Genomic DNA, 14,902 nt, shown 5'->3' with positions numbered 1-14,902 from the left:
AAATGATAAAGAAACTAACTTGAATCTCTTAAAATTTCTGAGAGGATTTTTAAAGAAGATCTGCAATTATTTACTCCGTGCCAATGAAGCAAAGATCAAGATCACAAAAGACTACGACGCTTAAATGAAATCATTTTGAGTATAAAATCACAAGTTATGGCATCGCTTGTTTAAGGAACGTATTTTATGCTAGTGCTATATTAAAATTTTGTATTTGGCAAGTTGTTAAAGTAAAATAATGAATTGTCAAAGACAAAAATATAATATAACACTAGTTTTACTTTTTCTTTATATCTTATCCACATCCAACAAAATAAAATGATCAATGGAAAATCAGACATCGAAGTCTAGGGGACAATATACAAACACACAAATCAAAAGCAGCATGACATGTACATACATTGTACCGAAACAAAAAGATCAGATGAGCAAGGAACACTTGTAAAAATTTTAACAAAACGACCCCAAGTGAAAAAGTTTAACAAAAAAATCGAGCTCCAAGGCAAATTCAAAAAGAGGAAGTCCATAAAAACTTACAAAATCAAACGGAACAAGTGAAAAAAACAACTACCATATTCCTGACTTGGCACATGCATTTTCCGAAGAAAATGCTGCGTTAAACCTAGTTTTATAGCTAACTAAACCTCCCACTTGTATGACAATTGATTATAGTTCCGTTATATTGACAAAATTGGGGGAGCAACCCAAAACAGACATAGTAGAAAACGAATCATTGACAATTGATTGTGTGAACTCTTTTTACATTTTCAGCTGCTGGCTAAATACTAGTAATTTTGTATTTATGGCCTTTGTTGGACCAGCTCTACTCATTATACTGGTAATTCTTTTACACGATAGTTTACATACTTCTTATGATACATGTAGGGATAGAGGACCTTAACTATATGTATGTAATTATTTACAAAAATAAACGAAAGCACACACACTATTTCACGTGAACCATAAATGACAGTTGAAATATATTTGCCAAAAATTAAAATATCATACATGATTAGCACTACAAAAATTAAAAAAAATTAATTTAGTTAATTTTATCGATTTATAATTTGCTACATCTATATCCATTACAAAAGAAATAGAATAATTCAATTTGTAAAGATGTAGTTTTATAAAGTAATTGTCACCTGATAGGTCAGCTTTCCTTTTTTTCCCTATCTAATAATCATTTCAGAAAAAGAAAAACCGAGCATTTCTGTATCAGTGCCTTCGTTCATACTAATATACATGTATATATATATATATATATATATATATAACTTCGTCATATCACAGATAGTGAATAAGATTAGGCTACCACAAATTGATGAGTGGTTTTGTTTTCAATTTCACGTTTTATTTTCTATCTAATATCAATCAATTTAATCAGATGGAAAATGCTCTGATCGAATGCAAACTACTATCAAAATAATATTATTCGTCTTGGACAACATTGCTTTCTTGATTGAAGAATGACTTGCTCAGCTATTATAAGTGTTATCATTTTAAGATAAATTATATCCTTATATCTATTGTAGATGAATATAGGAACAATAATACTCGTTTTAAGAGCTATGTATTCTAGTGTTACTATGGCGAATGAAAGATTGAAGAAAAAAGCCAGGTTTGTGATAAATGCGTTAGAGGTGTTAGTCTGCAATAAATGAACATCAAAAACGGATCATGGAGAACTGAAAGACTAATTTAACACCTCCGCATGTTGCGATTCCTAAAACGAACCTCTACATTTTGTGGTTTTGTTTAGAATTAATTTATTGGGGTTTTTTTTTTAAATTGACTATGCGCTTTTTTCTAGAGCTTTATTTAATAAAGCATTTATCTTTAATATTGTAAATTAATCTAATTTAAAAAAGTAAAATAACAAAAATCCCAAACTCCAAGAAAAATTCATTACGGAAAGTCCCTTATCAAATGGCAAAATCAAAAGCTCAAACACATCAAACGAATGGAAAACAACTGTCATATTCCTGACTTGGTACAGGTATTTCCTTATGTAGAAAATGGTGAATTAAACCTGGTTTTATAGCTAGCTAAACCTCTCACTTGTATGACAGTAGCATAAAATTCCATTATATTGACAACAATATGTGAACAAAACAAACAGACATAATGGGTAAAAATGTCAAAAATAAGGGTACAGCAGTCAACATTGTTAATCACTATAAAACAAACAAATATGTCAACAAAGAAAAACAAAATGGCATATAGACAAAACACATAAGCAAAAATGAAAGACAAGAATACACAAAATGACCAAAGCACAATAACACAATGACGGGATGTATAAGTACCGTGCCACGCCAAAGGGATATTATCAAAAATGGATTAAACAGTAAAGGTAATAATTTACAAAGACAAATAAAAGAACACTATAACACGTATTAAGATGGTAAACAACGTCAGTACCTATAATCTATACTTCAAGACCATCATGTATTATTTGTAAAGTTGATAGGGAATATTTATCAACAAGGTCTTGGTATCTTCCGATGAACTTTTTTAGAAAAAGGACGAGACTTTTTTTGACATAACCCTGGTTCATCAACTTTCTGCTCAGACACTGGTGACTTTTTAAAAAGTCTGAATAGCAGCTGCAAGCTCTTAAATACCGAATGAGTTGGGGAAATGTATATCCAATATGCAGGTGAAGTTGTTATATTGCTACTAAGGTGGGGGAAATCCCGTCTTCTTTTCGAATATGTTTATAACTGTTTAAGACCATATGTTAGTCTCTTGATGTTTTTGAAGATTTTGTGCTTTGGGAATACTGTCTCATTGTCTTATACCAAAAACACCCTTTACTTATATGAATATGGGTTTTTCTTATTGTGCAACTTTTTCACTTTCAATGTGTATTTGATATCCTGTAACAATGGGTTATGAATTATACATTTCGTCTATCAATAAGTTACGATATTAATTTATTTTTATCATAGAGCGGGTTTAAAATGTATGGTGACACTACTTCCAGTATTAGGACTGTCATGGCTATTTGGAATTCTAGCATTTAATGAAGATACCATCATCTTTCAATATTTATTTGGTATTACCACTTCCTGTCAGGTACATATTTTATCAACTATTTTTTTTTTTAAAGTAGCGTATACCAAGCAAATTATCTGTAGTAGAAGTATTATATATATTATATTGATATCTTATTAAACATGCTACGCTGTATGTTAATAAAATCAGTTACTGTTCACCTTTGCTATTGATAAGGGTTGAATGTTAGTCTACAGACAACAATGCCATATTTATTATTACATTCACAAAAAACTTAAACATGTTAAACTAGCATTTTATTTTTTTTAAGTATTTTGTTAATCGTGTTGATGCTATGTATGATTTTAAATTTTTAATTCTTAAATAATGGATTATTCATATCATTACTCATTTTGTGCATACTGTTTTTTCAGGGATTATTTATATTTATTTTTCATACAGTTTTAAATAAAAAGGTAGGTTATGAAAATTATATTAGATTATGATTTTAGAATATGAAGAGTAACAATAGTCAGTCATGCTGACCTGTTAAGGAAAACTAACACAAGACGACCAACTAAACACTGTATATTGATTTGATCAAACTTTATCAAACAGACTTCTTGACAGGGGAATAATAACAAAATAATAAAATACATGCAACCAAATGCAACAATATGCGGCGTAATTGGAATTCTTGTTATCACACCTTCGTTATGTATATGTAAACTAAACATCAAACAATTATTTGTAAAAAGAAAGACAACTCTTTTTACTTTACGTATACATTATATCCTTACGTCACTTGTATGTACAATGTATAGGGTGATGTAGATTTTACCATATAATGTATATTATAATGTTGCTTGTCTGTTGTTCCCTATTAAGAACTTTATTTAGTATCTAAGGTCCTGAATTTGAAAAAAGAGAATAAAGTGTATGAATATTTTAACTTTTAATAACAATGTATTGTATTCGGTAAAACTTATATATACAGATACAGTCTAACTTTACATTTACATTGATATGTGTTCTCTACGAGTACTTCGCCTTCTTCTATCAATAATAACTGGTGTCCATGATATTGCCAAGAATACTGAAAGAGGTTTTAAACACCAATAACCAACCAATCAATCACATTTGCTATTAAAATTAAAATGTGTATGTTACAAATAATTTATTAAGCAATTGCCAAGGAATTTTATTTATCATTATTAAACAGTATACGTTTATATCTTTCATTCCCAAATTTGCAACGCATGTAGAGTGGAAAGTAAAATTAGAAAGTTAAAAATAACTATCTTGTCTTTTGCCATCTATGCTAGTAAATCAATCGTTATTAATGAATAATATGATTCACATTTAAGGTACAAGAAGGATTTAGAAAAATAATGCACAGACGCAGAGCAAAATCTATGTCAAACTTCAGCAGCAAACCAAAGGTTTGACTTAACTTTACTACTAATATGTTTTTTTTTAACCAGTCGCAGTTATTTCTAATGTAGAACTAAATCATTATATAAACGATGTTTTGTCTTACAATGCTTACTTTGTTTGACTTTACTGTGTTTCCGATTTTTCTGTCGTGAATCATATTCGAAATTTAAGTTTTCAAATATAAAATGTATACTGAATTATAAACATATGATACCAATATCGATCAAACCAACAATGTTTTCCGAGACAAACCTTTGTGAGGTACACTTCAAATCAAACTTTTTTGGAGTCAAATAAACATCATATTCAAATTGACTTACGCAGAAGCAGACAACCAAATATGAGGTGAATTTGACGAAAGCTGTTGCAAGTTTAGTTTTAAAGTACAATTATATGTCAAAATAAATAAATGATGACAATTAATTTTTGAACTCTTTTAACGGTATATGAATACATCTGATGAAAAAGAGATAATATACCCCAAGAAAATCAGAAGTTCAGTAAAAATAAAGTATTGGTTTTAGTAAAAAAAATGAACTCAATGAAAGAGGACATAACATTTCAATCAAAATAGAATCTAATTTCTCTGGGAAAAGTCGGAAACATTCAAATATGATAGTTTCTGCACTGTGTTTATATTGATGGTATTTGAATGACCATTATAGAATATATGCGTAACAGATGACAACGGATATGTGCTTATTGTCGTAGCCATACCCACGTCCTCTGTTTCTGGAATTTGACATCAATCAATCAATGTGTAATTTAACAAAACGACAGGTGCCCCATTTGGAGCAGGATTTACTTACTCTGGAAAAACTGCGATACAACACATTTTTTGTCGGGGTTTGTTTTGCTCCGACTTTAGTTTTGTGTTAAGTGTTTGTAGACTGCTTTTTAGTCGGTTTTTTATTACGATCACTAATTGAGGTTTATTTCCTAATGTGTATTCAAGATACACGACGAGTGCCACATTTGGAACATGATCTGCTTATAATAATAAGGTTATGGTGGGATTTGTGGTGCTTATTCTTTAGATACCTATGTAGTGTTTGTAGACTACTGTAGCTTGTATTTTCGTCGGTTTTGTTTTTAATCACATATAGAGGGGTTTTTTTCGTTTTATGATTTGTTATTGCCCTTCGGTATGTTTAAACGCAATTTTATGGTTGTAATAAGTATATTTAATTATAATTCTGTTTGCAGTCCTCTGGTACACATGACAGATTTGATTCAAAAGGTAAGTCGATATTTTACTTTTTCTAATGATATTATTAGAATTGGTTTTCCCCATTCCGTATTCCGTATGTATGTCTACACATAGTAAAGTTTTTTATGATTATTCTGTCCAGTCTGTAAAGCTTGAGGTGAATGATATATTTTAAGTAGTTATATACATCGAATAAAGCAAGATATTTTATATTCATAACCCCATCGAACTCGACATGCGGGAACTATGACCGGTTTTAAATTTTGAAACTTATTGAGAAATTGCAATACCGTAAAGATCCAATAAATTCATGATGGCCCACAACTTTTGAAATACAGTCGTTCTTCAATATCATTTCACGGCAGTATTTATTTTTAGTTAAGGGCATACATTTGCTTACTTAATATGAACAAGCTCTAGGTTGATTTTATCAACAGGACACACTTGTCAGTGTAGATGGAACATTGAGTTAACATACGTTCTAGTTGAAGTATACCTACATTTATTTTTATTCATACTATCTGGTAATTCGAGATGGAAATATGTTTTTTTGTATTCAATTTCAGAAGCCCAAGAGACGAATACTTTCTTTCCGTGATTAGAAGAAAGTGGATGTTTACTTTGATATCGCTAATGAATTAATTTGAATTACTCTTGCTATAAAATGTCATTTTTAAATATGAAAAAGATTTCACTTCGTGTGCTAATAACATATTATAGCATTAATACATTAACATGCGACTACTTTTCTCCAGCGTGTGCTCGTTTGGTTGATTGTAAGTATCACAGAACAAAATTTTTGACGACATTAATAACACAAATTTGTGCCATCCTCTTTGTATTATAACCGTACAATCCATCAAACTAAGAGTATGTTATATAAATTCCCATGACATCATATTCTACAATCACTTCATATCGATGTAATTAATGATCTAGGTGCCATTTTGCTATACAATGACATAAATATTTCAGTAATTCTGTTTTATGTATTAAAAAAACATTGAATAAGATAATATTTGGTCAACTTAAATTTAGTTTTTAACTTTTAATACAGATGCTGTTATTTTTTACTAGTTCTGTTCTTCTTTCATTGTTCTCATGTGGTTACCGTTATTCAGATTGCATTTCCAAAATTGAGCCTTAACAGTTGCCGTTAATTTTATAAAACCATTGTTAGTTAATAAACTGACATAACATGACAAGTAGTTTATTTGTTATTTATTGAAAACCTCGTGATAGACAACATGAACAGGAGCTTTATTGTAGTAGTAAAATTGGCATAGTCCTTGTATACGGTGTTCATGCTTTGTTTATAATTATTGTTTGCTGCATATATGTATATTATATTTACAGGTGAAACCTTTTTCTGCCTAAACAGGATCATTGCGCATTTGATTTTAATTTTACTGATGAGTCTTATGTAGACGAAACGCGCGTCTGGCGTATTAAATTATAATCCTGGTACCTTTGATAACTATTTACACCACTGGGTCGATGCCACTGCTGGTGGACGTTTCGTCCCTGAGGGTATCACCAGCCTAGTAGTCAGCACTTGGTGTTGACATGAATATCAATTATATGGTCATTTTTATAAATTCCTGTTTACAAAACGTTTAATTTTTCGAAAAACTAAGGATTTTCTTATCCCAGGCATAGATTACCTTAGCCGTATTTGGCACAACTTTTTGGAATTTTGGGTCCTCAATGCTCTTCAACATTGTACTTGTTTGGCTTTATAACTATTTTGATCTGAGCGTCACTGATGAGTCTTATGTAGAAGAAACGCGCGTCTGGCGTATTAAATTATAATCCTGGTACCTTTGATAACTATTTACAGCTTTTATGCAAGAACCCAGAACACTCATCTCTTTTCTGAGATATGTTCATTATAACACAAAACAATATGTAAAAGAGGGGCAAAAGATACCAAAGGGACATTTAAACTCATAAGGCGAAAATAAACTGACAACGCCATGGCTAAAAAAGAAAAAGACAAACAGACAAACAATAGTACACAAAACACAATATAGAAAACTAAAGACTGAGAAATGCATGATGATTATTGCCCTTTTTTGATAGAAGAGAGACAAAAAACAACTAGTGCGTTGTTGTGTTCTCACCTGTAGAGAATGAAAAAAATCAAAAACAATTTAAAATCATTTTATTTAAAAAAGTTTTTTTTTTATTTTCTGCATGAGACTTATAATTTGAATTAAGAAAATGTGATCAATAGATTTTTTTTAAAATATACAGTCACAGTGTATGGAAATAAACTCATCATAGATACAAGAAAAACATTTGTACGCCAGACGGGCGTTTTGTCTACAAAAGACTCATCAGTGCCGCTCGAATCAAGAAAGGTAAAAAAGCAAAACAAAGTACGAAGTTGAAAATTCCGAAAGAGTGTGTCAAATACAGCTAATGTAATATATTCCTAGGGTAGAAAATCTTTAGTATTTCGAAAAAAAATCTAAGTTTTATAATCAGTGATTTTATAATTCATTTAGTTCATGAAGCTATCAAATAACATAATTAGAAACCTAATCTTGATTTATATCCAATTATTAGAAATTTACCTGTGACGTTACTTTTTGTGGCGTTGATCCATTCGTGTTACAGACACACACTTCGTAATTCTATTAAGCTGTTTTTGTGTATTGTCCTAAATTATTTTAGTTATTCGTTGTTATTCTGTGGTTAACATGTCAAAATGTACTATTATATTATTTATTTATGTATTTTTCTGTCTTTGGTGTTTTTGCATTTATTTGTACTCTGTTCCCGTCATGTAATGGTGTCATTGTAGCGGTATATTTAACATTGCCATAAAGCGCGGATGTTTGGCTAGCCACAAAACCAGGTGCAACCCACCATAATTTCTTAAAATGTCCTGTACCAAGTCAGGAATATGGCAGTTTCTATGAATGTTGCATTGTTGTTTGTTTTTTGTTGCACTTCTGTGTTCTGTTATTTCGTTGTTTTCCTCTTATAGTTGATGTGTTTCCCTCGGTTTTAGTTTGTAACCCGGATTTGTTTTCTCTCAATCGATTTATGACTTTTGAACAGCGGTATACTACTGTTGCCTTTATTGCTTACAGTTCTATGATATGAATAATCAACAGACAACACACAATATTTTTTGGGGAGAAAGACTATACTTTGATCAAGAAATGTCATAAAACCAAAGGTCTATACATTTTCTGAAATTTAAAAAAATGATGAAAGTATATTTGATATTCAATGAATAGATGATTGGTGTTATGTGACATATTTGAAAATATATGCACAACTGCTATAATTTATCATTTGAAAAAAAAATTTACCGGTACATGATTTAAAATTTGGGGATTTTTATAGATATTCGTATAAACAGAATCATAAATATCCATTAAAACATATATAATGTGGATTTATTTTCCATGATTTAAATGTTTAATGTACTCTATACTTTATTACTAACAAGGTAAGCATGAGAGGCAAGTTGTTTCTACTAAAGACAAAAAAACAATAAGGACTCACTCGACGCTGCAGAGTTCTTTTTAGATGTATGTAAAAACATGCAGTTCATATTATAATCAGCATGCCATCTGCTTTATATGTTACTATTAATTTCGAATGTATGCTTTCCTCCAACAACCCAAACAAACCATCAGAGGCTTAACATTCCCTTGTATGAATCAGCAAATAGCTCATGTATTTCACTTGCATAAATGAAAAGAGAAACAAAAAGGTAAATGGCGAAATATGTACTTATTCAGAGTAAACACTTTTCTCATACAAAAATAAACAATATATACATATATAATAGCTTAGCATAGGACAGATATTAAAATTCTAAGTGTAACACTTGCAACTTGAGCATTCTGAAATGAAAATGCTCACAAACTAAAACTGGCATATTTACAAAAATACATTTGTAATGGACCAAAATTAAAGATGAATATCTAACAAACATCGAAATAAAAAAGCCTAAGGTGTTGAAAGGGGGTGGAGAGAGTGAAAATTTATGATCCCAAACAAAAATCATGATTACAAAATTATCAATATGTAGATCAGCAAGAATGTGTGATAATAAGATACATTGTGTAGAAACTGACCAATGGTCACCCAACTAAAAGATCGTAATGCAGGAGTGCCTCAAAGGGGTTATGAAAATGTAAATAAATGAAAGGTTTCCGTCGTCTGCATAAAATTAGTTAATAAAATAGCTTGCCTATAATTGAAAATTATAATCCCTTTTAGTTTGATATCTTCAATTTTGAGGTCTGACTGTAAGTTTGTAAAATTCATGGAATTCTTTGATAGAAATGTGAATGAAAAGAACAAAGCATTCGGGTTGTTTGGTGTAGTTTTTGCTTTAAATTTATTATCAAACAATGTACATGTAAAACAAGTAAATCGACAAAAAACATTTCATATTTTTGCCATTTTCAAAGAATTTTTTTAATTCAAACAATTTGATCATTGCAAAAAAACCCAAAACTGTCAAAATCAAAATTCCAAAATCTCTACCAGTCACAGGATTATTTTTTTATTGAACAAGTAAAATATCACTTAAAAGATATAAAAGACACGATTTTTGATTCCCTATAGTTGATTTATTTTTTTTATTTTTTTGGACGGCGATGGTTCTTTGGTCCCTTTTTACGGTGTGCACATGTTTATTTTCCAACTCGTTCGAAATGTCCGTGTATGTTTAAATGTCAATTAAAGTCATATTTGTTATCACAAATTACTTAAACCCTTTACTATATTCTTCATAGATTCAAAGATTTGGTTTGGAAATCTTATAACAAACGGGATATCATATCCGAATTTTACGATGATGTCTTTTATAGAGCCCAACAAATTTAGATACGATCCATGTAAAGGTATTAAGTCTCTGAAAGAACATATTCTGAAAGATTATCAATGAAATAATGTAAGATCTTTGAATACTGTATAGGTAATAAAATTGAGTTTGCTTTAAATATATTAAAACATAATTTAATATGTTAATACTTTGATCATCGGTAAGCGACTGTTGACTAAAATTAATTTGATCATCAAGTCTGCATACCACGTAGTTCATATAACTTAAGTTTCGGTTCCATCCATGTCTACGGAAATTCTTGTGAAGTTTTAGAAAAACTCAATGCAGTTGATTATAGATTTTACTCTAGATCTGTAGACAGAACTTCTCATTATTGTCATACTTTATACACTATTCGTCCGAATACAACTTTTGCAAAAATAGACTTTTTAAACCATATAAGAGTTTGGATGAATAAGGTCTTGAATTCACCTGTTTCAAAAATAACCTGTCTTTTTGTCATAAAGATACAAAAATATATATATAATTGTTCCTGGACGTGGCCAGGAATGATAAGGGCCTTTAATATCTTGATATTAGTATTTAAGTCAGTATGGCATAATTTTATATTGTCGAGTTTTTTGAATTTCTGTGGATACTTTCTACACACCTCTTTTTGTACATCTTTTTCTTTACTGTAATGAATGTTCTTTCATTGAAATACTTCAATAAGGGAACATTAGGATTTCTGATTCATCAATTATTTTTAAAACTCTTTTAACAATAAAAGCAGATACTTTTAAAATGTACTTTCTGTTAATAATCCCGACTTATAAATCAAGCTGATTGTATTGATCCAAATGAACTTCAATACAATAAAAGGCTAATGATAAAAGTTAGTGTTGTCAATTTTAAACATAGCTATACTTATGTAAATTGCAAAAAGGCTATAGTTTAAAACAAATGAGACGATTTCAACTTAGATATTACAAAATGTTTTGGGACGATGTTTTTCTTGTTGCATCATCTGCCATTTACATTTCACAATTTTTAGTAGACTATGTTTTAAAGAAGTTGGCATTCATTAATGTAACTTTGCATTATTGCATAAGCTACTTTTACATGACTGACTACAGACATACGGACTTTTGAATACTTTTAAAACCTTTTAAAACGCATAATCGTCATTTATTCTATAAATGTACTGCTTCTTGTTAAAAATATGTCTAATTTCGTACCTTTTTTATGCGTTTGTTCTAATTAGTGGTTATTTTGTTTGTAACAGGACTGTGCAGCAATTTTTTTTATGTTTAATATGGTTTAAAAATACTCGGGTTGTGCTTACGTAAAACTAGTTTATCCCAAACACATTGTGTGCCTATACCAAGTTAGGCTCTTTGAAACGTGTTTTGTTGTTAGTGTTTGTCTTTGTTGGTCTGGTTTCCCCCCTTATTTTCCCTTTGTTATTGAAAGATGAATGGGAGTTGTGTGTCAGTAGTTAGTGTGGTCTTTCCTACTGTCCAATGTTTTGCAATTCCTCTTATCCTTTTTATATATTCCTTTGTTTTCTTTTCAACAGAATTACTTATCTATGTTTTTTGTCTATCGACTGTGTTATTAGGATAAACTCTACCTTATACTTTTGGTCATTTGTTTAAGAAATTTTTCATTTTTCTAAATAACAATTATTATGTCAGAGTTCCTTCTAACATTATGTTACAAATTTCCAGTCCAAATTGTCATCATTTCTTGTTACATCAACTATTATATCTAACATGTGGAGCTCAATACTATTCTAAACTATTAACTGTCGCAGAGATGAAAAGTGAAATATTATTAATAGTATGGTACTTAGAATAATAGTATTATTTAAATTATCGAGATTTTATGAGAACAATATATATTGTCATTTGTGATATTCTCTCAAATTGGTGTTTAGTGCTAACTTCCAAAGCATTGCATAAACCATGATCTATGAGAATCGATATTTCAAGTAAAAGAATTATGTCAATGTCAAATATTTTGTCTTCTCATTTAAACATTGATTTACTGATATATTTGTAAGATAAATGTTATTGTTTAATAATATACATGTAAGTGCCAATAAATCAGCTGCTGTGAACTTTGCATGGCTATGCTTTGAAGGCAAACAACGAATAAATAATGTTGATTTATAATTAACTTGCAGGTGAAATTGTCGAAAGGACAAGGTAGGATAAGAGCCATAATTTGGCACCTGAAATTGCAAAAGTAGTAAGCTTTTTCAAGCCTTTCAAAATAATTTATTTTATTGATAAAATGGCCACATGCTTTAATCTGAATTGTTTAGTGCAGAGAGGTAATTTCTGATTTCAATAAACAACTTTAATATTCGTGCATTTTTCCGTACATTTCCTATGTTATAATACTTACACCATTACGTCACAGGAAGAGTCGATAGTTCATTGACGCCGATTCACCTATGGTTAACCTGCGTAACTCATTTATAAAACAGAACTCGAAATTTGTCTATATGACGTCATCAATAAGTGGAAATTTACGTATTTCAATCATAGTTTTTGGTCGAAATATTTACGAGCAAGGGCTTTACCCAAAACGAAAACATCTTTGTAAAATACATTTTATAGCAAATATTTTGGGGGTAAAAATCTTGCTCATATCTAAATATTATTGACAAGTCTCAAAAATGGAGCTATTTTCACAGTTTTTGCACTAAATGTGAGACGTTCGATGCCCTAGTTCCAATATGTAAGACGACATTTAAAGATGTTAATACCGATATCCGACAGACTGATGTCTTTTGAACATCTGAAGGATGGAATTCGTAGATTTATACAACCTTTTGATTTTCTAATTCAAGGAGCCAAACAAGTGGCCTTATCATACCTTCTCTTTTGAATATTATCTGTTATTATGTTATATACAAACAAAGAAATATGAATGCTGAGTAGCCAGCTTTGGCGTTTATATGAGATTTTCTTCAATATTTGAACATTTCGTTTTACTTTATTACGATAACTTATTGTGTATATGATTTACAGATATGCAGTTGTCGTCTTTTTGCTTTATGAAATAATTTTTATTCCATTATTTTATCCCGAAAGAGAAAACGATGTTTCCTGTCAAAACAAGAGTATAATTACTAAGTTTTGTTGTCTAAAAACTGTTAATACATTTTATCCATAGTAATTTTAAGTGTTTTGTGTGCTATTGATGGTTTCATATAGTATATATTCAAACATATTTTAAATGACGGCAGCCTTCTGAGAATTCAAAAATATACAAATCTTCGACCGAACCGCAATATCGTCATTAATCCTATTAATTTATCAAATAAAATAGTTTTCAAGAAAAACAATGCTTTAATGTGTATTTCCAATAAGTATAACCAAAAGATGACTAAAGTGAATATTCGGCTTTGGGCGTTCATGGTGATGGTAAAACCAGAAAATGCCCTTCGGACGCATGGCATTTATAAAGTGTTGTTTTCAATTGTTTTAAGATAATATGGCACGTTTTTAGATTGGTATGCCTTTGTTACCGGTAAAAGACATACTTTTTCCTTCACATCAAACTTTCCCATTCTGTATAATAACATTTACCTTTTTCATTACAGTAAGTAACACTGATACAACAAAGTTAAAGGATATGAAGACAGAGACGCCAAAGAAACATGAATTGAGAGCTTTCCTAAAAATAAATAAATCGCAAGCTTATGAAGTAGCAAAAGCCTAAGACCATTGTCACAGTTATAACTGTCAAACAAACTTATAAACTGTCTGTACTGTAAAGTAAATTTGAGTTTGAGAATTCAATCTAAATACCAACGTAATGTGAATCTGATCCTATATAAACAATTAACCGATTAATAAGATATGTTTGTCTCATCGCTGTTATAATACTTTTTATACCATTATAGTTCTTATTTATATTTTCATTATTTCCTAGTATGTACCATTCATTTCACTCAATAGAACATTGTATAGTAATATTTTGTTTTTTGTTTTTCTAATTAAACATGACATTATGTGTACAGTGACTGAAATATTTGTCTACCTTTTCCCATATTGCCCTCTAGATGTTATTATTTTTTATTTGTGTCGTTGGGAGGTTTTCTGAATGACGTATATCTGAGGTCTAGTATTATTCATACAATCACAAGCACCGTATGAAATAGTTTAAAACATTTTGGTCGTAGCATGGCAAAGTTGAGGCAAAGCACTTTAAAATTAAAAATGTCTGCAATGCCGCGGTTAACGTCAGGTAACTACGCAATTATAGTTGGTATCTGATTTAAAACAGTCGAATGAAATATAATTATTTGTTCATTGTTCGAAAGCAACTCTTTTTAAATTCCTCCCCAAAAAGAAATACATATTTGCTCCCCAATTGTCTTTTTTAGGGTTTGTTCGGGTTTGTACATAAGTATTTGTGAATTGTCGGTATATTGATTATGCGTA

The 14,902-nt window shown here is 30.1% G+C and overlaps 1 protein-coding gene across 1 annotated transcript in view; it reads left to right on the top strand.

Annotated features, from left to right (window-relative positions):
* Positions 1-14,475, top strand: part of LOC127725970 (mucin-22-like) — a gene marked incomplete at its 5' end in the record, with an annotated part of 219,272 nt that extends 204,797 nt beyond the window's left edge. The window contains 7 exons of the mRNA XM_052233273.1: positions 772-838; positions 1,536-1,621; positions 2,955-3,081; positions 3,435-3,476; positions 4,368-4,442; positions 5,644-5,677; positions 14,059-14,475. Coding sequence (XP_052089233.1) covers positions 772-838; positions 1,536-1,621; positions 2,955-3,081; positions 3,435-3,476; positions 4,368-4,442; positions 5,644-5,677; positions 14,059-14,177 — 550 coding nt within the window. The remainder of the gene's footprint in view (positions 1-771; positions 839-1,535; positions 1,622-2,954; positions 3,082-3,434; positions 3,477-4,367; positions 4,443-5,643; positions 5,678-14,058) is intronic.
* Positions 14,476-14,902: the final 427 nt, after the last annotated feature.

The sequence above is a fragment of the Mytilus californianus genome, unplaced genomic scaffold (assembly GCF_021869535.1).
Source record: "Mytilus californianus isolate M0D057914Y unplaced genomic scaffold, xbMytCali1.0.p SCAF_15, whole genome shotgun sequence".
NCBI classification, from domain to species: Eukaryota; Metazoa; Mollusca; class Bivalvia; order Mytilida; family Mytilidae; genus Mytilus; species Mytilus californianus.
Note: the sequence above shows the minus strand (reverse complement) of the source record. Positions and strands in the feature narration are given on the sequence as shown.